Raw genomic sequence first — 23,211 nt, 5'->3', positions numbered from 1 at the left:
CAGACCAATGTAATTACCCCTCCCCCAGGGTAATGCATCAGTATACATCAAGAGGTAGATGCTGAATGCATTTAATCAAAAGATGTATCGTCTCTGGTGGGGCTCACTCTAGTGTTGTGTTTAATTTCTCCTGACATTTCACTCATCACAGAGCCGACAGTTTCTTGTGTTAGCTCCTAAGGAAAAGATGGTTTTTGTTTGTTTCTTTTTTTCTGACCAGGCTCGTATAACAAGTAGAGGTTTGTAGAGTCTGCACAGAGGTGGAAAGGGAAGGACCTACACCTCTCCCAGAGCATATACTGCAAGGGCTACATCTCCTTAGCTGGCCCGTGGCTAATCAGGGGACCTCTATTCATTTGGCAGAAATCTGAGATGCCCAAGGCCCCCCTTGTATAGACACAGTTCCATGGTGCCTTACCTGACAAAATCTTCAAAAGTCCGAAAAGAGACCATTCCGCCCATCCGCTGACACGGTGGAGTGAATGAGTTGTCCAGCAGCACGTCGCTGACACTAGCTACATGAGTCATGCCATAGTGGTTGAGGTTGGAGGAGAAGGACATTCTAAATGGTAATTCAATCAAGTGCATTAGACAAGGAGAGTAGGAACAAGGACTGGGAGAGTCACAACAGGGAAAAGGAGCTGGGAGGAAACTGAAGTAGGGTCAGGTTGCAGAGCAGGTTTGGTTTTTTACCCACTATAGATAAGGCTGTCTTGCTAGATTCACATGAACCCTTCCACTGGAATTTCCCCTCACACGAACAATATTTTTTACCAACCCCCACCCCAGATTTCTCCACATAAAAATCTAAGGACTGTCAGGACTATCATGGTGGTTTTAATACCATGACATCATGACATGTCTAACGAGTGAATAGCACATAGGGGTTAAAAACCATCCTGCACCTTCCCCTTCCTGAAAACATCCCCTCTTTTCAAAGGATGTAAACAAGCCAAGTGAGTTGTAACTAGGCAACACTTAAGGCATTTTTCTCTAGGAATTGTAATAGATTAAGTATTCACAGATAGACATATGCATGTCCACAACAACTCTAAGTCATTTGGAATGGTTTAGTAAATCATTAGAAAAAACACAATTCACCAGAGAGAAACAAGTAACAATCTGTAAAAGGAACTTTACTGAGGTATCTATTTTTTCCTTGAATGGGCTGATGGGGAGCGCAGTTATGAGGATTATAGCTTCTCCCTTTTTGAAAGAGAGACAGGTTTGCAAAATTTCCTTTTTTATATTTAAACACATTTCTATACCAAAGGAAACATATCTTCATTGAAAGCCCTTAATGAATCCCAGCAAGATACAAAAGGGCAGAGCATGGTTTTCAAAGTATGTGTAAGCATGACAAACAAGTGTAAATGGAGATGCTCAAAGAGAACTGATTTGTTCAATCTAAAAACATAATGAAATCTGGATATTCCTTGATGCACCTCAGCAGCATGTACTGATAAATACTACTGTAAAGTGTTTGTGATGCCCAGTCAATCAGGACAGCCTGTTAGGAAGGACCAAACTAAAGGATGCCTCCAGGACTTGCCGACATGTTACTGGCATACTGATCCGAAGCATGTTCAGAGCAAGGCAATGGCACTTGAACTTTGGGGAGCTGCTCAAAAATCTCCTTGAAGCGCACTGCCTACAGTGTTTCAGGGGTCAAGAGAGCCAGCAAGGTGGGCTAGAGATCTGGGTACATACTGTATTCTATTGCGAACTGTAATTATAAAAGGCAATGGAATTTTTTACAGAACGGGAGTGCTGCTCACACAGACTGTTAAAGACTGACACTCCCGGTTTTTATTCCTTTGGTAAATGATGACTATGAAAAAGTACTTCAACTTTTGACAGTACCAGGGACTAGAAGGTAGAGTGGGAGAGGAAACCATTGATACCATGAATGAAACAGACAAATGAAACACACATCAAGCAAGTCTTACACATGGTGCTCACTAGAAACTGGGATTCAGAGCTGTATGAACACAGAAGTGCTATCATCATTTTCTAGGATCACCAAATATATTTAGTAAAGGAGCAAGTTTGTGAGGCATTGTATCTTTTCTTCCTGCCTGGCATTAGACAGGAAAGAGAATCCAGATAACCCTTAAAGGGAACCCCCTCTGAAGACGCTTACAGTCTATGTTTGTGGCAAACATGGGGTTAAGAATCTTTTTCACTCAACCGAACCCCATCGGAAATACCCACATTTCAGTTTCCCCCACTACTATGCTCTTGGACCAGGACAGCTAAAGGCAAGCAGGAGTGAAGCAAGCCCACTCTTCAAGAGCAGAAAAGAGGACCAAATAAAACACTCCCTTTCCTCTCCCCATCCAAATTGGATGCCAAAAGCTATACACAGTTTTGATTACTTAATATTTAAAGGGAGAGGGACAAAATAAACATAAGCCTATAAATATTTCAACAAATAACTGATCATCTACAAAGACGTCAGCACCAACGTGTTACGGCTTTAAGCACTTTGTGGATTCCAGTCAGAATTGCTATCCTCTCAAACTTGCATTGTGTTGCCTTGCTTGGCTCAGGAGCAGAAGGAACTCAAAATATTAAAATATCACGTGTGTTACACGGGTCTGGAAACGTTTCACAGGGCTACACACATCAAAACTTCAGATACACTTTTCCAATGTAATCTCATTACAGGTCTGAAATAAAACTTGACTTTCATAGCATCATAACACTTTATAGAAAAATAGCTAACAAACTGATAAAACATGAGATCAGCTATTTCTGCATGTGTGTTCCTCTAAAAGGAGAAGCAAATTAGAGAAACTATAAATTAAAAAACTGATGAACAATTTGCCAGGATAGGAGTAACCGTAAGGGTTTCTCCTCTGAAAGCCCCAAACAGAGAACTTAGCAAAATAAGATGCTTATAGCAAAGCTGAACATTGGGCAGAGGATTCCCCTATTGTACACAGCTAGACGGGAGCTGTTCCATACTGAGGCTTTTCAAGCATTGCTTTTTGAATGGCTGAAGAAAAGCTGAAGACATGTTTTCCAAACAGAAAAAATAATTTAGTATGTCCAAAGGGGAGCCCAGGACTCCCTAGCAGAAAGATAACATGTTAGCTTGTCAAGTGTAGTGTTATTTTTTCCCCTGATTTTCCTAAAAGGTGCTTTTAATTGGAGAAAAAACAAAAAACAAAAAAAACTAAATATACGGTACCTGTTTAGCGTGGGGATGTTCCCTCTGTAATTAAACAACCACAGTTAGTTATTGACAGGTTAGTGAAAGCCATAATAAAAGAACTGTCAGAGCAGATACAGACCAGTCGTGAGGAGCCCCAGTTTGGCAGCTCTGGCCTTCGGCAGACATAATTCAGTGCTCATTACCCTTCAACCCCCTGGGCGCCTCCAAAGAGGCGTGCCTCCTGACCTACCTCACCACAGCAGCTGTGGATGGAAAGGGTCAAAATGTATTTACCATGGAGTTTTTTTTTATAGCTCTATTACAAAAAAAATAATTCAGAGTAAGGATAAACCACAGGCTCATGAAAATTAAAGCTGTATAATATGGTATATTATCTTAAGCTTCAACAAGAAATATAATTCTCGACAAAATTCTTAGAGAATCTTCTTAACTTGTTCCTATTTTACTAAAAATGCAATAAGGAGGCTCAGAGAAGTTGATTCCACAGCCTCTCCCACCTTAATTGATTTTCCAGGATGTGTGATGAACCTACAAACTCTCCTCTAGAGAAAAGAAGCTGGGCATCTGGGTTCCCAGCTCCCTTTTCTAATTCTCTTTAACCCTGCTCTTCCTCCTGTAGACTGGGCTGGGATGGGGGTAGGAGGTGGTGTAGGAAAGGAGTGTACTCTGTGCCATAGGAGCTTAAAGGAACTGAAAAGCATGCAGGAATGTGATGATTAATGATTCTATGACTAGAGTGGTATATAGACTGTTAAAAATGAATTAATTAGTATTTTTAAGTGAAATGAATTTAGGGAAATAATGACTTTTAAAAATTGCTGTAAGCTTGGGACTTCCCTGGTGGTGCAGTGGTAAAGAATCCGCCTGCCAATGCAGAGGACATGGGTTCGAGCCCTGGTCAGGGAAGATCCCACATGCTGCAGAGCAACTAAGCCCGTGTGCCACAACTACTGAGCCTGTGCTCTAGAGCCCGCAAGGCACAACAACTGAAGCCCACTCTCCTAGAGCCTGTGCTCCACAGCAGGAGAAGCCACTGCAATAAGAAGCCCATGCACCACAACAAAGAGTAGTGCCCACTCGCCGCAACTAGAGAAAGCCTGTGTGCAGCAATAAGACCCAATGCAGCCAAAAATAAAAATTAAAATTAAAAAAAAAAAAAAATTGCTGTAAGCTTAACATCTCTAGGCCTTCCATAAATAAAACCTTAACCTAAATCTGGCTAGCCCTAGAGTTGCCTGAGAAAGAATATTTCCAAATCGTGAAAGAAAGACGAGGATAAGAATGGAAAGTGAAAAGCAAGTCTCCTGCATTCTCTTTGGTCTTTGACATCAATGCTTCCCCCCCCTACTCCTTTTAATTTGACCTCAGTCATTTCCTCAACTGAAAAAAAAAAAAAATCAAACCCTTATTTTCAATGTTAAAAGGGAAAAGTTATACTTACCACCCACAATTTAGGAGTCCTATAAGGGGGTTGATGGGTTGATTATCTTTCTAACACTCTTATCAGCGTTTAATCATTGTTGGGCTTTTCTGGCACACAGGGGACTTAATGGGCAGAACATAGTGGGTGGTGCTGATGGTACGTGGAAGGAGGAGAGTGGGAGGAAAATGATGCACTTCCCATGGCAGTGAAAGGAGCAGAACAGACTGAGCTGGCCATATAAATAAAGAGCTGTGACATATCGCTGCACACAAACTGTATACCTCGCGTGATTTGTGAGTAGCAATGCTCTTTGCATCAAACCTGTATCACAGAGCAAATTCATAAGGCGGCAAGAGCCACCTCCGAGTGCAAAAACCTGCACCTTTGCTGGTTGGAGTCTTTGAGCCTCTCACTCAGGGGAATGAGTTTCATTTTACAAGAGGTCCTTAGTTATAATGCACTTGGCCCTCATCAACAAACAAAAAGTACGCACAGGTTCTAGAGCAGAAGCAGAAAACTAACAGTAAGTGCTAATGAAAATATAGGAAAGTCTTCCTTTTAAGATATAAAAAGGAGTCTAAAGACCTGCACAGTCTCTGAACTATAAGCCTCAGTTCAGAGAGAAGAACCCTACAACCAAAGCAATCTCAGGCTCCTTCCATCCAGGTTTCTCGAATTTAGAAACCAGTATAATCTCTCTCAACTGTTAACCAATATTTTACACTAATAAAATGGTCTCACTGCTTCTGTGACTACTCTAATCCCTTAGGGAGTCTTCACAGGATAAAGGCCAAGTTTTCAGCAGAAAAAGGCCTGAATTGAAAAGAACACTACCAAGAAAAAGCCAGCCCTTCTCCATCAGCAATCCTCAAGCTCTCACGGGAAGCCCCCTGCTGCTTTGTTATAGGAACTATGCACCATCTACACAGTATGGGATAAGAACAAAACTCCCAACATCTCCAGTTTTTAAAGGACTGGCCTCAAATCAATCACATAAGAGGTAAGTTTAGAGTCAGCTTATCCCCTTTGGTATCAATAGAATATGATTCTGTGGATCTGTCAGGGAGACGAGCAGAGAAGGAAGGTTAAACTCTCTACTACCAGGTAAATACTTAGCCATGTCCGTAACAATCATCTGTATATTTTGTAACTCTATACAGGGGCTATTTGATCAATTTAAGAAAATGACCGATGTGGCATACTGCACACTATTGTGATACAGTAGAAAGCTAGCTCAGTGGTCTGCACAAAAATAACCAACTAACGTAGAGATTGTATGAGTCAAATATCCCATTTATATAGCTAAAAATAAAATAAAATCTGCCACATTTCACTGCATACTCATCACGCAAAAATAATCACATTTCTCAATCTCTGATAAGGCAATCACTTGCATTTTCAAATACAAAAGAGGAGTATAAATTCACTTGTAAGACACCTGTTTAGGCTCTTCAGAGCACTTACGATGATGAATCTTCATTCACAGTGTTGTGAAAAATATTAGAATCATTTTCCTTCCAGTAGATTAGCTTCATTTGACAGATGGGATAACTGAGAAACCAAAGGGGAAGCTTTCCAAGGACACTGCTAAATATGGTGTCAAAAACCAGAATCTAGACCTGGCATTTTCTCATCTCAGCTCCTGAGGCTAGCATTCCACATCAATATAGACTAAATTTAAAAAAGGACAAGAGAAATCCTTTGAATTCTGAGGTGCTCGGCATTAAGTCACCTCTGATTTTACTGACTGCCTCCCTAGAATGGCTGGAGAGCCTGCTTCAATACGAAAGCAAAGTCAGAGTTGCTGCCTGCTGGCTGAACCCTTTTTATTTAAGGAACACCAACTTCTCTGGCAGTCACAAGTTCTCTGACCCTTTTACCATCCCTTCCAGCTGAATTTCATTTTGCTTGATTCTAGCTGGCCCTACATAAATCTTTTATCATATAAAAATGCTCCTGATTCTTTTGCCTTCTAACTGGAAGGGAAAAAAAAGACCCTATATGAAAATGATGGGGATGCATGCAAACAAGCAGTGGTTACATCAAGCTGTAACTGAGAGCCAGGATAGGGCAAATCTTTTGAAATCAGGCAGCAAAGCAGAATCAGAAGAGGTCGGCTGAATAACCTACTAGCAGTCACTGACAGCAGTACCATAGGAGAAACAGCAATTTGACTGGCTGTGACCAGTGGTGGTCTCCTTGTGTGACTATGCTTCTGCAGGAGAATCCAGATCAAGAGCTGTAAAACACATCTGAACCATGTATTTCTATTGGCATCTCCCCCACCACCTCCTTGCAGCTCAGATGCCCGGACTCCACTGCAGAGCTTTCGTTTACAATAAAATGATCGTTGCTTCATTCACTGGCAGCCCCTTTAAAGCTCCTTCTTGGCTCTGCTGGAAGATTTTGCTCTTTCTGAAACAAGTATGCCAACAGAGCTACAACATATTACTATTGCCTGCTATATAATTAGCTACAAACCCACAGCACAAAACTACAGGGATTTACAGGTGCCCTAGATTCTGCTTTTCCTTCCCCCTGGAATCAGCTAGTCTTCCTTGACAAGAAGGGACCTTGGGCTACCCTAATGATATATTGAGAGTTTTAAACTCGACTCTCCAATCTTCCAAGGCTAGAGTGCCAAAATAACACAGCGGAGACCAGAAGCTGAGCCATGGATACAGGAAAGCACTTACACCTGCTGAGAATCTTCTCTTATGCCAGATGCTTGCATCTTATCAGCAGACTACCCTGCATGAAGGAAGCAACAAGCACTGTAGAGTTTTATTTATTTATAGCTCATTCTGGCCTGCTAACTACAACCAAGTGCTCCCACTGCTAAAAAATGCTGCAAGTTGGATGACTTTTGAGTGTCTCCCTACGAGCCAAAGAAGGGTCTAATCTCTGGGTGTCAAAGATGATCAGAATCCTCAAGAATGGCAATGGGCTGCCGATTAGCCCCATAGAAGGCTTCTAATTTCTAAACTTCCTCACAACCTTCTTCATGAAAAGAAGGTCCAGAGACCACCCACCAACAGCTAAACTCTGAAGGTGCCAAGCAGCCAAAACTCAGTCATGGCCAAAACATGTGGTATCAGGGGAGAACACAGCTGACCTCTTCTGGATGCGAGACAGGAGAAGAGGAAAATGCTTGAATTAAAACTTTATAACATACAAGGCCAAATTCACAAGGAGCAAATAGCAGAGAAAGTGCAGTGCGACTCAAATTAACTAAAGTATGGATTTCCATGTAAGAAATAGGTGGAAATAAACACCAATAAGTCTTCACCCATCATGTATGTACAGAAATATACAACAAAATGGACTTCCATCTTCTGCATCAATTGTGGTGCTTCTTATTTGCATCACAGATTAAAAGTTTAAAAAAATGAACTCTGTTCACTAATATGTATTACTTATGAAAATCATTTGGTTATAAATTTCATACTCCCAGATTGTCATAATATGCACAGCCATATGCATAGCCACAGAGTTTATGGGATAATATACTTTACATATGTTTGTATAAATATTTTAGAAGATCAAATACATAGGCTGACTAAAGAACTTATTTGTTTCCAGATTATTCTGAGTTACTTAATATGTCCAAAGCTAAGTAAAATTGTGAATGTCAAATGATTTGATGAATCATCAAAAATACATTCAGGAAGAGGCTTTAGTGTAACAAGCTTTTCCATCACCAGCACCACAGAGTGCTAAAACTAGGGTTTCAGAATGAGAAAAAAGACACACACACACCACCTCTGGCTCTAAACCCTGAGCCTCACTGGAAGAAGACAGAGAAAAAGGAATGCTGAATGATAACAGTCTGAGCTCCAGGATTAATCCATGTAAAATACTGGTTGAACTCACTAAAGAGCTGGCCTGATGGAATCTTAGACAAAAGAATTAAGTCCTAAAAGTCTGAATAATAATAAAATGTGCTCTTAGTGCAGACCAGCTATCCTGACTACTCCTGCACCAAGAAAAAGACTGAAGAAACTCCCTCATTTCTCCTCTAAGGACAATTGCTAACTGGCTACAAATCACCTTTAAAAAATGACAGCAAAAATCCCCTCCCCTCAAAAAAATTCACATACAATAGGACATAGTCCTTATACGCTAAGAAGATAAAGAAGGAAAAAAAATCCACCCATTTCCCATATATATAGGTGTTCCATATATAAATATATAGGTTTCCTACTATGCTTAAGTCAAGTGCAGCTGCTGTTCAAGTGAAAGGAATTTAAGAAGAAAAGGGTATATCTAGGCCAGGAGCTTCCTTTAGTAAAGCTCTAATATCTGGATCCTCTGGTGCATAAGACCTGAGGATGCCGAATAAGTTGCAACTACAGTTCCTATAAAAAATTTGAAAGTCTTACACAGAAGATCAGGAAGTAGATAACATACCTTGGCTGAAGCCTGCCTAGCAAGAAGGATAATGAGAAAGTCACAGAGGTAAGAAATTGTTTAGTCATCTGCTGCCCTTTTTTTAAAAAAAAAATATTGTGAGGAGTATTAGAAAAAAACAGTCAAATTATACTGAAACACAAAGTAACTAAATGTCAAAAGTTTCAGTCCACAAGATGAATAAGCACCATAGATCTGCCGTACAACGTTGTACCTAAAATCAACAATAATATATTGTATACTTAAAAATTTAAGAGGGTAGATCTCATGTTAAATGTTCTTTCCACAATAAAATTTTTAAAAAAATTTTAAGTATAAGAAAATGTCAAGCAATACAAAGTCCCACAATGAATTTAAACAAAAAGGTACCAAACATGTTGGCCATGTGCTAATTGCCCAAATGCGCTAAAAAGGGGGTTTCTTCTCCCTTCTCAGAGGCTGCTCCATTTATTAGCAATGGCAGCTGCTTGTGTTTTGCCTGCTTCTCTAAAAATCAAAACGTGCAAATGGGACACTGTCTTCAATCCAAGTGGCATCTAAGGCATTTTCCTGAAAAAATACTCTGCTGTTGTCAGTTTGCAGACAAAGAGCCATGTTTCATCCCCACCCACGGGGGCTAAATCACTAGTCAAAAACAAACCACAGGAATAGAATTCCACCAGATGACCCCATACACAACAAGAGACTGTAGTCTTGCTTTGATAATACAGCTTAGAAAGATACTCCCAAGGACTTGCTGGACAAGTTTAGTCTACTTCAAATGAATGTTTGGGGACTTCCCTGGTGGTCCAGTGGTTAAGAATCCGCCTTCCGAGTGGACTTGAGGACACGGGGAGGGGGAAGGGTAAGCTGGGACGAAGTGAGAGAGTGGCATGGACTTATAAATACTACCAAATGTAAAACAGATAGCTAGTGGGAAGCAGCTGCATAGTACAGGGAGATCAGCTCGGTGCTCTGTGACCACCTAGAGGGGTGGGATAAGGAGGGTGGGAGGGAGATGCAAGAGGGAGGAGACATGGGGATATATGTATAGCTGATTCACTGTTATACAGCAGAAACTAACACACCACTGTAAAGCAATTATACTCCAATAAAGATGTTAAAAAAAAAAAGAATAAATGTAGAAAAATAAAAAAAAAAAGGATCCGCCTTCCAATGCAGGGGACATAGGTTTGATCCCTGGTCGGGGAGCTAAAATCCCACATGCTGCAGGACAACTAAACCCGTGCGCTCTGGAGCCCACGTGCCACAACTAGAGAGAAGCCCACGCGCAGCAACGAAGAGACTGCACGCTGCAACTAAGACCTGACGCAGCCAAATAAATAAATAAATAAACATTTAAAAAAAAAAAAAAAGAATGTCTGGCTAGAAATGGGAAGACCAACTACCAGGAAAGAAAATGCAAAAACTGGTTAAAGAATGTATGTGTTTTCTCCCCCAAGAATTTTTGGTTTGTTAACCCCAAATATAATACTGGGGAAATATAAAATTCTGCTTAGCATGAGATATGTAAAATATGTATATTCATATGCCTGTTCTCTGTTCTCACTGAGCAATTTTTAAAGCATGTGTAAAATACTGTAGTATATCTACAGTATCAGAAGTGGATGATTGCTGTAACTACCAAGAATAAGCAACATAAGAATAAAAGTTTGTAAAAAGAAAAAAAAAATCTCTCCTAGGGATACTACCATTAACATAAACAAAGAGGACTCAGTGTGATTGTCCTAATTAATTCTTGGTCTACAGTTGAGCTGTCCATGTGGCTAGGAAGTGCTGGAAATATGGCTAGCCTGCATTGAAACATGCTGGAAGTAGAGAATACACTCTAAATTTCAAAGACTTTGTAAAAAGAATGGAAAATACCTGATTAATAACTTTTTATTACATATTAAAATGGTATTTTGAGGGACTTCCCTGGCAGTCCAGTGGTTAGGACTTCATGCTTCCAGTGCAGGGGGTGGGAGTTCGACCCCTGGTTGGGGAACTAAGATCCCACCTGCCATGCAGCACAGCCAAAAAGAAAAAAAAAGGTATCTTGGATACAGTGGGTTAAATAAAATGTTATTAAAAGTAATTCTGTCTGTTTCTTATTAAATATGGTCATTAGAATATTTTAAATTACATATGTGGCTTGCATTATATTTCTATTGGACAGTGCTGGTCTAGTAGTAGTGATTCTCAATTGTAGATGGTCAACAGAATTATCAGAGAAGCTTTTTCAAAAAGTGGTCCCCTGGGGCTTCCCTGGTGGCACAGTGGTTGAGAGTCCACCTGCCGATGCAGGGGACACAGGTTTGTGCCCCGGTCCGGGAAGATCCCACATGCCGCGGAGCGGTTGGGCCCATGAGCCATGGCCGCTGAGACTGTGCATCTGGAGCCTGTGCTCCACAACGGGAGAGGCCACAACAGTGAGAGGCCCGCGTACCGCAAAAAAAAAAAAAAAACAACAAAAGTGGTCCCCTGGACTCTGGTTCAAAATTAATCAGAATCTTAAGAGCCAGGAACCCATATGGGTATTTTTAAAATACTTTGCAGATAATTCTGAGAATCACTGATCTAGAGGTTAGTGGACATAACTGTGTCCTTGAGCCTTACAGGAACTGAGAGTGGAATAAACACTGGTAGACAGTCTCCTGTAATTTATTTCTGTAGAATTAGAAACAGTAATGCTTATGGCCTGCTTGTTCAAAACAGTAAGAACAGAAAAGAACAAAAGTACTGAGGTTAGAAAAAAAGTTGGAACTTGACTCAAAACTAGCTAAAACTAAGATACCCTAGAATTCTTCTGTAAGGGTTGCAGGCCTATGATATAATACAGAATTTGGCTTTTGTCCCTGGTTCCTGGGAGAGAGACTCTAAATCCTTGGAATTTCTCAAGTAATAGAAGTGCCTTCATTATTCATGAGCCCCTTGGATCACACCTGAGTTTATGCGAAGAGATAACTCAGGATAGGGGCTACTCACTAGGAAGACCAACCATGTGATTAGAGGGTCAGCTGGACCTCTGGGGAGGGAAGACAAGCTGGAGAGTGAGTTTAATCACATGGCCAATGAGTCAATCAATCGTGACATTGTAATGAAACCCTGATAGAAACTCTGGACACTGAAGCTCAATGGAACTTCTTGGTTGGTGAACACATTGATATGCCGGGAGGATGAGGTACCCTGATTCCACAGTGAAAGAACTCTGTGTTCAGGACCCACCCCCCCAGACCTTACTCTATGTATCTCTTGTCTGGTCCTGATCAGTATTTTTTATTTAAAAAACTGTGATGGTAAGTATAGTGTTTTGCTGAGTTCTGTTAAGTTGTTCTAGTGAATTATTGAACCTGAAGGGGTCATGGGAACCCCCAAATTTGTAGCCAGTTGGTCAGAAGTGTGGGTGGCCTGGGAACCCAACTTGTGGCCACATCTGAAGTAGAGGTAGTTTTGTGAAGAACTGAGCCCTTAACTAGTGGCATCTGATCTAACGCCAGGTGGAAGTGTCAGAACTGAATTGCAGTACACCAACTGGTGTCAGGATAAGGTCATAACTCCAAATTATAACAAAAACATTTATAAGAAAATATAAAATCTTACAAAACTAAATTCAAGTTGCAAATCTATAATAACTGAATAAGCCATGCTCTAAAATTAAATACAGCATTCTGTAATTAAATCTGATAATACATCTTCTATTCCTAAACTAACAAAAGGATTTTAGACCTAAAAAGCGTTAAAGCAATTTTAATGGTTTTCTGGTTTCCACAAAGATTATTTTCTCTTTCCTCCTTTATTTTCCCTATCTTCATCTTTACATCTACATCAATAATAATAATACTCCAGCAGTTTATAATTCTGTATACACAGAACCAAGGAAGACTTTAGAAAGATGACAGGATTACTGTTCTGTTCAGGTCTGGTCTTTATCCAGAGGAATGTGTACACCTCAGTTGTTGGGAGGGACACGTATACACGTTTTGAAACCATATCAGCAATAACCAAGGTTCACACCCTTGAGATGGAAAGGTGAATAAGATTTCTTAACAAACGGTTAAGAAGCATGTCTCTCATTTTCCAATCGACTTTCCCTCACCAAACTGGACACAGATCCTCAAATTTAAAAGTAGGACAGGGAGAGCAATTCAGAAAGGCAAGGGGAGCAATGAGGGAAGGAAGGAAATCACAAGCAGCTCTGTGGCCTGACTACAACTCATTGCCCAAAGGAATGAGGTAGTAGAAAGCAGGAAGAAAAGGAGAAGGTTCCGAGAATTACAAAGAGCGTTAAGTTCAGCGCGTAGTTCCCTACAATTATTCAAGGACCGCAGGAAAAGAAAGAAGCCTGAGCACCGAGCCCACGTGTGCCATGAGTACCTCGCGGCTCGCTGAAGGACAGCCATTCGTTTCTAGCAAATGAGATTCTGAAATCCGTGGAGGCAAAAATGTACCGAGAGATGCTTGCTAAATCAAGGATATATGCTTTTCTCTGCCGGCCATAAGGTATTTTCGAGGTAGAGAAGTGAAAGGACCTTCTCAGACAAAGAAGACAAGTACTTTTTCTGAAGATGCTACTGCACATCTGCTGACCTCTCCTGGATCAACAGTGGCATCCAGTGGCTGCAAATCTCAGCACACACTTCTTTGTCTCTAGGAAGAGTTTCTATTGCTTTGGGTGAAGTGGCAATTTGGAACAAAACCATTTCTGTTGTCTATAACTAAGGATCCCCAAAGACCTAGTACTTTGAAATAAAAAGTGAAGAACCAAAGGCCATAAAGCAGAAATGGAGGGGGCAGCTTAAGACTGGCTGTGGTTATTTGTATTTCCTGTGGTATTACTGAAAAGAATGAAAATACGGGAGGAGATGAACATATGTGTGGGTGAAATTCCTAAGTTTTCACTGCCTCAGAATACTTTAAAAATAAATGAGATTACAAGACAGTATTTTTGTCTTAAAACCAAAGCAATACTTTGGTATTATTGTTGGAACTGGAAACAAATTTACATATGCACGTTTGTATTTTTTTAAAGGGCTTAGGAAGGGAAAATTAGTGGAATTAACATGGCTTAATTAATTTACTTGAATTTACATTTGCTTTCTGAAGTGTGATTTTTAAAAACTGAGTTTCAACTGCTAACTTCAAGTGTCTGTTTTTAGGGAGATAATGAAATTGACTCAGGTATAACCTTAACCTACAGCAAACATATAGAAAAGCACTCCACCCAAAATATGCTTATATTCCATTGATTTAAACTGCTAAAAAAAAGTGATTTTCTGGCAAAATTCCAGCAAGTAAAATGCCAGTAAATTCTTTCCAACTTAAAAAAGAAAGAACTATGCCTCCTCAGTGACAGAATACAAGTATCAGTAAAAATCAATGGAGGGACTTCCCTGGTTGCGCAGTGGTTAAGAACCCGCCTGCCGGGGCTTCCCTGGTGGCGCAGTGGTTGAGAGTCCGCCTGCCGATGCAGGGGACGCGGGTTCGTGCCCCTGTCCGGGAGGATCCCACATGCCGCGGAGCGGCTGGGCCTGTGAGCCATGGCCGCTGGGCCTGCGCGTCCAGAGCCTGTGCTCCGCAACGGGAGAGGCCACAACAGTGAGAGGCCCGCGTAATGCGGGAAAAAAAAAAAAAAAAAAAAAAAGAATCCGCCTGCCAGTGCAGGGGACACAGGTTCAATCCCTAGTCTGGGAAGATCCCACATGCTGCAGAGCAACTAAGCCCGTGCGCCACAACTACTGAGCCTGTGTGCCACAACTACTGAAGCCCATGCACCTAGAGCCCATGCTCCAGAGCAAGAGAAGCCACTGCAATGAGAAGCCCGCGCACCGCAACGAAGACCCAACACAGCCATAAATAAATAAATTTCTAAAAAAAGAAAATGAATGGAGTAATCCTAAACTTCTCTTAATTAGACCATACTTTATCTCTCCAGATCAAAGATCAAAAAAATTAAAAAAGAAATGGATACCAAGAGGCTCTTCTTCTCCTGGTTTAAACATGTTCATTTTCTGCTCTACATTTCTAGCTTAAAAAACCATACAGAATGGTCACACACATTACCCACCCCCACCCTCCCTTTAACTCTCCTGATAGAGCTCTGGTTGGCTCAGGTGCACACACCAGCTCAAACTCACCTGTTTGGATGAGATGTGGGCAGCATGAACTGGAATTCCACCACGCAGGTGTTGTCCTTAAGCTGGCGGTGTTGTACACTGTTAAGTTCATAGGCAATATAAGCCCTTCGAACATACACCTGGTTAAAAAGTAATCCTCAGTGAATACACTTCAAAAACAGAAACTAAGAGATGGTTAGCCCAGGAAAAAGACAGTCTTGAAAAGAGGTGTCTGATGCAGAAGAAGGTGGTCTGTGGTGACAAGTCCCAAAGCCCTGTACATACATACCTTGCTTTAATTAATAAAGTTGGAGTCTTAAAACTATACCCATGACTTTAAATGGAAACAAAGCTAGTCTTCCTCTGCTGGACACCTCTAGGTGTGCTATAAACCCTTCACACTGACCTAAACTCGAGAGAAGGTTTGATCAGTTAGCACAAGAGTATATAGAACCATGACTATTAATTCATTACACATGATGATTTCAACAGCAAATAAAAGCACACAGGGAGAGGGACGTCCCTGGTGGCGCAGTGGTTAAGAATCCGCCTGCCAATGCAGGACACATGGGTTCAAGCCCTGGTCCAGGAAGATCCCACATGCCGCGGAGCAACTAACCCGTGCGCCACAACTACTGAGCCTGCGCTCTAGAGCCCACGAGCCACAACTACTGAAGCCTGTGCTCTGCAACAAGAGAAGCCACCACAATAAGAAGCCGGCGCACGACAGCGAAGAGTAGCCCCACTCAATGCCCGCACACAGCAACAAAGACCCAACACAGCCATAAATAAATAAATTAATTAATTAATTAAAAATAAAAGCAAACAGGGAGAAAAATGAGAGGTACTGATTCTGGGCCACCTGAGGAGTGAAGATAGAAGACAGAAACAATTGAAGTACAGTCTAACTCTTTCACTATCTTGTATCTTTGTTTTGTTTTCCCACTGGCCCAAACTGATTTTACAGTGTTTATATCCCCCAAACCCTAGGCAAAATCAGGAAGGCGTAAGTTGACATACAATATCCCAAATACACTAACTTGACTCAAAGAAACAGCAACAGGCTACGTCTCAGGAAAACCCGTCAGTCCAACCTCATGTACTTCACAGCTAATTTGCCATGCACATAAAATGAGACACATCAGCATGTGAGGTACGTCAGGAGACTTTGCATTAAATGGCATAAAAGCACTGTAGGACACTTAGATATTTTCAAATCTTGATATTTACTGAGCAGCATACATTACAGTCTCCCCACAGAATACAAATAAAAAGTAACCCAAAAGAGCTCGCAAAGGACTGTAGTGGTATCATATCACATAAAATCATTGAAGACACTCCTTTTCCTCATCTTCAAAAAAAACATCTACTTGGCAACTTTACAGCAGTATTTGGGGCCTGCAATTTTTGTGCTTAATGAGGTAGTGTACTGTAGTGGAAATAGAAAAGTCCTGAGTCAGATTGACCTGGGTTCAAATGCAAACTCTTCCACTTACTATCCATGTGAATTTGGGCAAGTCACTTAACCTCTCAGAGGCTCACTTTCTTCTACTTTACGAAGTAATTATAGGATTAAATGAGAAAAATAAAGCACCTAAAACCCAGTTCATTAAATGTTATTACTTTCCTTCTCATGCCAAAAGAGTTCATAAGAACTGCTTGACAATTCAGAATATAACTAAAATCCATTTTATTTGGCCCAAATCACAAAATGGTACTGTTCTGATCAGCCACATATTTTTTCACTTATTGTGTTAACAAGGCATCCTAATCGTTATGAAATGGAAGAATTCAAATACCTGGTAAGTAGAATTGAAAAATGCTAGCAGCTCTTTTCCTGTGAGTGGAGCCCAGAAACTGGTGATTAGTTGAGTTGACACACTTGAGTAAAAGCAAGACCATTTGTTTCAGAGGAAAAGAGGAAGGTTCTCTACTCTTGAGAACCAACGTTGAGGCCAAAGAAAAAGGACTGATAACAATAGCCAAATGGACAAAAGGAGTCAGCCAGGAACTGAGAAAAAGGTCATTGTCACGTTCCTGTGAGAACCCACCTCCAGAGCTGCCATCCTCACGACCTGGTTGCTGTGATAGAAGAAGTTTGGTAGAACATCGAAAATGGATGTTTCGGACAAGATGAGTTTCTGGAAGGTACAAAGACAAGCTTAAACCATTACATCCATAAGAGAACAATTCCAATGGACACTATTTAGCATTTGAAGCATTTAGTGAAACTTAAGGATTTTGTCTATGAAGGTCATGTATGATCTTACCTTCTCTCTGCCTCAGCTTCCTCAGCTACAAAATGGGGAAAATAAGAATACCTATCCTCACAGGGCTGTTGAAGAGTTAATATACGTAAAATTCTTAGACTAATGCATTAACGGTGCCTTAATTATATGCTAATGTAAGTGTTTATGGCTATTATTATCCTTTCTGACACATATCTGTACTTAACTTTTAATACATTGTCTCACTACTCCACTATGGTAAGCCATAGATTTTTGAACCCTCTATTTCAACTATGAACCAAATAAGCAAAAACATCCTTCCCCCCTCTTCAGTTTCCCCAGAACGAAATCTGATAGAAACCCTGAAGGTTCCCTTGGCTAGGCATAATAATAGTATCATTATTTCCAAGTAGAAAAATAGAAAGTCATTCCTGACAAAATGGTTTTGTTTTAAAAATAATAGTCAAGGTTCTTTGAATTAGCAGTAAAATTAGCCAATATTCTTTTATCAAATGGGCTCTGTATGAAGCTTAACAGTAAGCATTAAAGTAAACTTCAATGATTATTTAAGGAGCTTTGCCTGTAGAAGACTAACTGCCTATTTATACATCTGATTCGAACAGCAGAGATCAACCAGCGCTACCACTTCATGCTGTCCTAGAACACCTCCTAGATAAGAGCACAAGAGGTGAAGACTTCATTAGGACACTTCTATCAAGGCAGGCCTATTCAAGTTTTAAGCTAAGCCGCAATTCTAACAGCATTTTATGCAGAAAAAACACGTAAGTATAAATCATTTTAGAAATTCAAGATATGAAACTTCACTACACAGAAAATCAAAATTGACTGACTGATTACTTAAACTACGCTTGGGAGTAAAGCGGACAAGAGTGCAGAGTGGCAGAAAAGGGCTATAATGTATACCTGCAGGTTCTCAATGCAAAACTGATGTCCGTACATGTCAATAGCTGATAGGAAGATAGACTCTACTTGGTTATGGCGAAGCTCATATGATGGCAAATGGGAGGCAATAAGAACCTAGAGTGAGAGCAAAATAAGAGGCGTAAGTTCCTGAGGGAGTGATTATTCTAGGCTCCTATTAGGCAGCTCTGATACAAAAGCAATAAATATAAATCTGTAAGTGCAGGCATCAAAGATAAAACAGAGACCAAGTAAAACAACTTCTGGGTCCTGTAACATAAAGCCAAGGCCACCAAATACTGCATCTCAGTTGACTCTCACCATGATTTGCTTGTGAGCGATTTCCCGTGGGGGCAGAGGGAGGGGGAGGGAGAAAAAACAGCTTCAATCAAGTTCCATCAGTGCATGTGATTTACCATTGCAGAGCTGCTAGTCCTGGGGACTGCATGACTAGCTGTTAATGGGGAATCAGGTCTGGCAGGGAACAGCTGTGGGGAAGGTAGGTGTAGCAGAGCTAGCCTTTTGCAACTCTGAAGGCGAAAGACTAGGAAAAGCTGCTCTGACAACCCCAGGTACTCAATCCCAAGGAGGAGGTGTCAGGATGTAACACCAATGCATGTGACGGGTAGAGAGAGTGAAAGCAGTGTCACAAACAAACAGGGACACGGTAGGACCTGAATACCCTCAGCAGGTCACTGAGAGGTTCAATAACTTGGAGTAATTCAGTGACATGGATACAATTGTAGAGAAAGCAGAAGGTCACTGAACAGCTTCAAATGCTGCTTCCTTGTCGATGTCCATGCGCTGGAACACAAAGGGAGTGCCAACTCCTGGCTTCCCCGCTGAAACCTTTTGGAATGGAAATGAAGACTACAGGGTGAAACTCGGCTGCTCTGGGGTTGTGCTGATTGCTAGCACCTAAGATTCATTTCATTATCTTCTTGCTTTCCACACTTGATTTTTTCCTATACACTTAAAAGTTTTCACCTGCTTCTAAGCTCCCTTTGGAAAGTAAGAAATATTAAACCTATTGCTTTCCCTCAGTCTCCTTTCCTCCACGTGACCCTAGTTTACTAGGAAGGGTAGGGAATAATAACAGGATTTTATAATGGGGAGAGGGCTTCTATTTTTTTAATTAATTTTTATTGGAGTATAGTTGCTTTACAATGTTGTGTTAGCTTCTAGAGGGCTCCTGTTTTAAAGAAACTTAACGTTAATCTTTTCCTTTCTCTTTAAAAAACATATACCACGTGAGAATGTTTGTTCTGAGGGCAATGAGACATACATGGGAAATTGCATGACTTTTGGAAGGTGCTGGAGGAAGAGCTCATTGCATCTAGGACTGCCCAGTCTATGAAAACCATTCCTCCCTCCGGACAGCCAACACATGTCCTTACCTGGCGTGCTCGGAGCGCCACCTTAGCGTTGGTGGTCTTACTGAGTTGAGTTAGCTCCGTGAGGATATTCAGCAGCTCGTCAGTGAGAGTGGGGTCCCGGCCACACAACTGATCCTAATTGTTAATGTGACAAAGAACATACATATCCATGTTAAAAAGAACTGAGGTGGAGAGAACTTTGAAATGGGAAAAGGGAATAAAAACAAAGTAAACAGCTAGATTACTAAGATGCAAATGTCCTGTTACCTTTATCCTAAACAGTGTGGTAAAGAGATCCCAGAGGGGTACTTCCCTGGCGATCCCAGAGGAAGCTGCTGCCAAGGAGAAGCCCAAACTCCTCAGCCATTCAGATTCTAAATTCCTAATGTATTTCTTTATAAATCAACACTAGACTTTAAACATGCAATAGCAATCATTAGAGACCGTAAAAAGGGGTCAAGGGACTCTCGCTAAGAAATAACAGGATGTCTCAAAGTTTTAAGAGGTTTTAAATAATATAGGGACTAAAAGCTTTCCTGTTCCCTCTCCCACTTTTGGAAAGAAGGCAGAATAAGGCAAAAGGAAACACTCCTGGTGGTTTTCATTCCACAAACCAAATGTTCAGCATCCCAGGAGGGTGCAAAACAGAAACGTAAGCACAAATTATTCATTTATAAACACACGCTAAATAAAAACACCATCTCATATTCTGATAATTCTATACCCCAAATCATTTATCCTCTTGCTGTACCAAGAATCATTCCATGACACCTAAACATGGTGAATCCTTAGATGGATTAGAGGGAAAAACCAAGCTCCTACTATACAATCCATGGTGTAATTCAGACTTGGGTCCTCTGTCTCCAAAAAATTAAAAAATTTTAAGAAAAAAAACTCATATTTTGGGAAAGATATTTCTTCTCCAAGGCAGTATCAGTTTATTCCCTAAATTCATCCATTATCCATGTAATTCTCATCTAAGCTGAAAAAACTGCAGATGCACTTTTATAAATGTCCTTTTTGAAATTTACAGAGTTAGCTGTAATAGTGGTTCTTAATACCACATCACATAGTTCCCTCGACTTGGAGTTTGAAATAACTGCCTTTATATTTTAGTGAATTTTTATTCTCCCCCACCCAAATATTGAATCGGACATGAAAGACAACCAGATCTCAAAAGGCTTCCTGTTGCTGCCTTTTAATCTTTCTCCTTCCTGGATTATCAGCTTTTTTCTTGAAGAATCTCCATCTCATCTTTAACCCTCCCCCATCTCAGGGATACTCCGTACAGTCCTTTACCAGCGCAGCACAAATAGAAGCGTGGGCCTTTTGGCTTTGGGGGCAAATATACATTTCCCCAAACGCTTTTTCTACAACCCCCTACCACCTTCCACATCACAGGGTAAACAGTTTTGGAGTACTCAACACTGGTATGCTGGAAAGACAGCTTCTCAAACATTTTAAAGCAGGAAATACTTTCTGGTTCCCCAATCCACAACCAGAGGTGTGCTCCAGAGTCCTAAACCACGTGATGGTATTTATAGTTAAGGAAGTGCAAGTATTGTTTTCACCTGTTTAACGCAGGGGATTCACTCATCTGAGTGGAAGAAGAAAGTGATTATAAATCCAGGGCTCACCTGAGCACGTAGTCACAGACTGAAGGACCTATTCCTCCCATCCCGGGGAAAAAGCAAAGAGGAGGGAGAAAATGCAACCAAGTCTCATCTTTTATTGAGAACTTAAGAGCAAAACAGAATTTTAATAAAGTCACCAGCAGCGCACCACAACGAAGAGTAGCCCCTGCTCGCCACAACTAGAGAAAAGCCAGCGTGCAGCAACAAAGATTCAATGCAGCCAAAAATAAATATAGTTTAAAAAAAAGAAAAGAAATGGGATGATATATATATATATATATATATATATATATATATATATATATATATAAATCAAATCAAATCACCAGCGACAAGGCCGTAACAAGGTGGAAGGAAAGAATAGATAGGTAACAGTGGGTAGGGAAACCATGATAAGCTTTTCCTACCTAAATCCCTCTTTACCTAATGTTCCTAATAGAGAAAATATACTCTTTTCTGAGGTACTTACTTCAGTCATCAGAATGGACCCATTGAGAGGTTCAAAAACCTAAGAGATGGCCTGGGTAATAGAACTCAGCTGTTCTGCAAATAGACTAAAGTCTCAACATTAACAGCAAAAGCCAACACAACAAAATAAGAACACTAGCCACCTACCCAACCTATATCAGATGTGATATGGACTGGTTTCCCTTGAAAGGAAACCCAGGTTTACCTTTTGAGATTAAATTAAAATAAATAAATAAATAAATAAATAAATAAATTTTTTAGAATGGAGTTACCATCTTGTCTAACTACAGATCACATTCTAACTAAAACACACGCACACAACTACTTTAAAAAAAAAACTTTTTCATTTCATCTTTCCATTATGAGAGAGAGGGAGTGAGAAAGGCAGTAGAGAAGCTTCTTTTCTGTAAGAAAAGTGAACTATGAAGACTAGAAAAAATAATAGGGAAGTAATTATTCATTCACAATCACCAACTGATAATCCTCCTGGACTCCTTGTGATAAAGTACAGAAACCTGACCTTTTTGGCATGTGAAATATCAAACACAGTATGAATAAACCACTACTTCCATTAAATTATCCTGACTTGGAAATTTCCCATTCAAATATTATGATCTCTGTTGTCATCATTAGTACTTCGGAAAAGATGTGCAACAGAAAACTGTGTGTAGTGTAACCTTCTCAACCTTCTCCTGTCCTTGACCTGAACACAGTGTTCAAGCTGTGAAAGAAACCACCAGGGATGGAAGACGATTCCATTCATCAGAACCACCCACCCTAAGATACAAGCATCCAAGAGGAAGTTTACAGCCCTCTGACCTAGAGACAGATGTCCTTTGGGCAACTGGACAGCCCAACATCACCATCTAACTCTGGTGAACATTTTGTAACAGTAACATTAAATGGTGATGGTGTCAGCCTATGTTTCCTCAGTGTATAGAGGCAGGTTCATTTAATGAGTCTACCTCCTGATTTGGGGATTACCTGCATAAATCTGCAAGCCAAAGTGAAAATTATTCAATAATGGTTAAGATTGGTACCACACAGTTATTTCTTGTTTTCATTCTTAAACTAGATGGTGGTTAACCACAAGGAATAGTTCAGATTTACAGAAATATAACAAGCAAGCTTCAGTGTCAAAACCGTAGCCAAAGTTATGTAGCTGACTGCCAGGAGAGCCCAATATAGCCAACTTGATCTTAGCATCCTAAGATTTGAAGGCAATTCAAAATGAAAAGATGTGACGTAATGGGTAATATTCTCAAGACATTAACTACTGTTCAGCTGGATGAGGCACCAATCCCAATATCAAAAATGGACTGGAAGCTTCTTCCAGTCACAGCTAGAATTTCTGACCTTCCAAGGATGTTGTGAGACAGATTAAACAAGAAATGTTAATATAACCCTTATTCAGTAAACCTGGGTTTACTGGGACTTTTCTCCATTATTTACACGTTGAACGAAATTATTTGCAG

General features: G+C 40.5%; 1 protein-coding gene across 3 annotated transcripts in view; it reads right to left on the bottom strand.

Annotated features, from left to right (window-relative positions):
• ACACA (acetyl-CoA carboxylase alpha) overlaps positions 1 to 23,211 on the bottom strand; it is a 236,979-nt gene that overhangs the window by 111,155 nt on the left and 102,613 nt on the right. For 2 of the 3 annotated variants that reach the window (XM_060081582.1, XM_060081580.1), the window contains exons 26-31: positions 19,656 to 19,769; positions 18,262 to 18,375; positions 17,161 to 17,250; positions 15,131 to 15,249; positions 3,197 to 3,220; positions 419 to 562 (exon numbers count right to left, since the gene is read on the bottom strand). In XM_060081582.1, the coding sequence (XP_059937565.1) occupies positions 419 to 562; positions 3,197 to 3,220; positions 15,131 to 15,249; positions 17,161 to 17,250; positions 18,262 to 18,375; positions 19,656 to 19,769 (605 nt within the window). The remainder of the gene's footprint in view (positions 1 to 418; positions 563 to 3,196; positions 3,221 to 15,130; positions 15,250 to 17,160; positions 17,251 to 18,261; positions 18,376 to 19,655; positions 19,770 to 23,211) is intronic. The other variant, XM_060081581.1, reaches the window with a different exon arrangement.

Source organism: Mesoplodon densirostris, chromosome 18, assembly GCF_025265405.1.
Source record: "Mesoplodon densirostris isolate mMesDen1 chromosome 18, mMesDen1 primary haplotype, whole genome shotgun sequence".
Classification (NCBI taxonomy): Eukaryota; Metazoa; Chordata; class Mammalia; order Artiodactyla; family Ziphiidae; genus Mesoplodon; species Mesoplodon densirostris.
The sequence above is the reverse complement of the archived record's forward strand: the minus strand, read 5'-3'. Positions and strand labels throughout refer to the sequence as shown.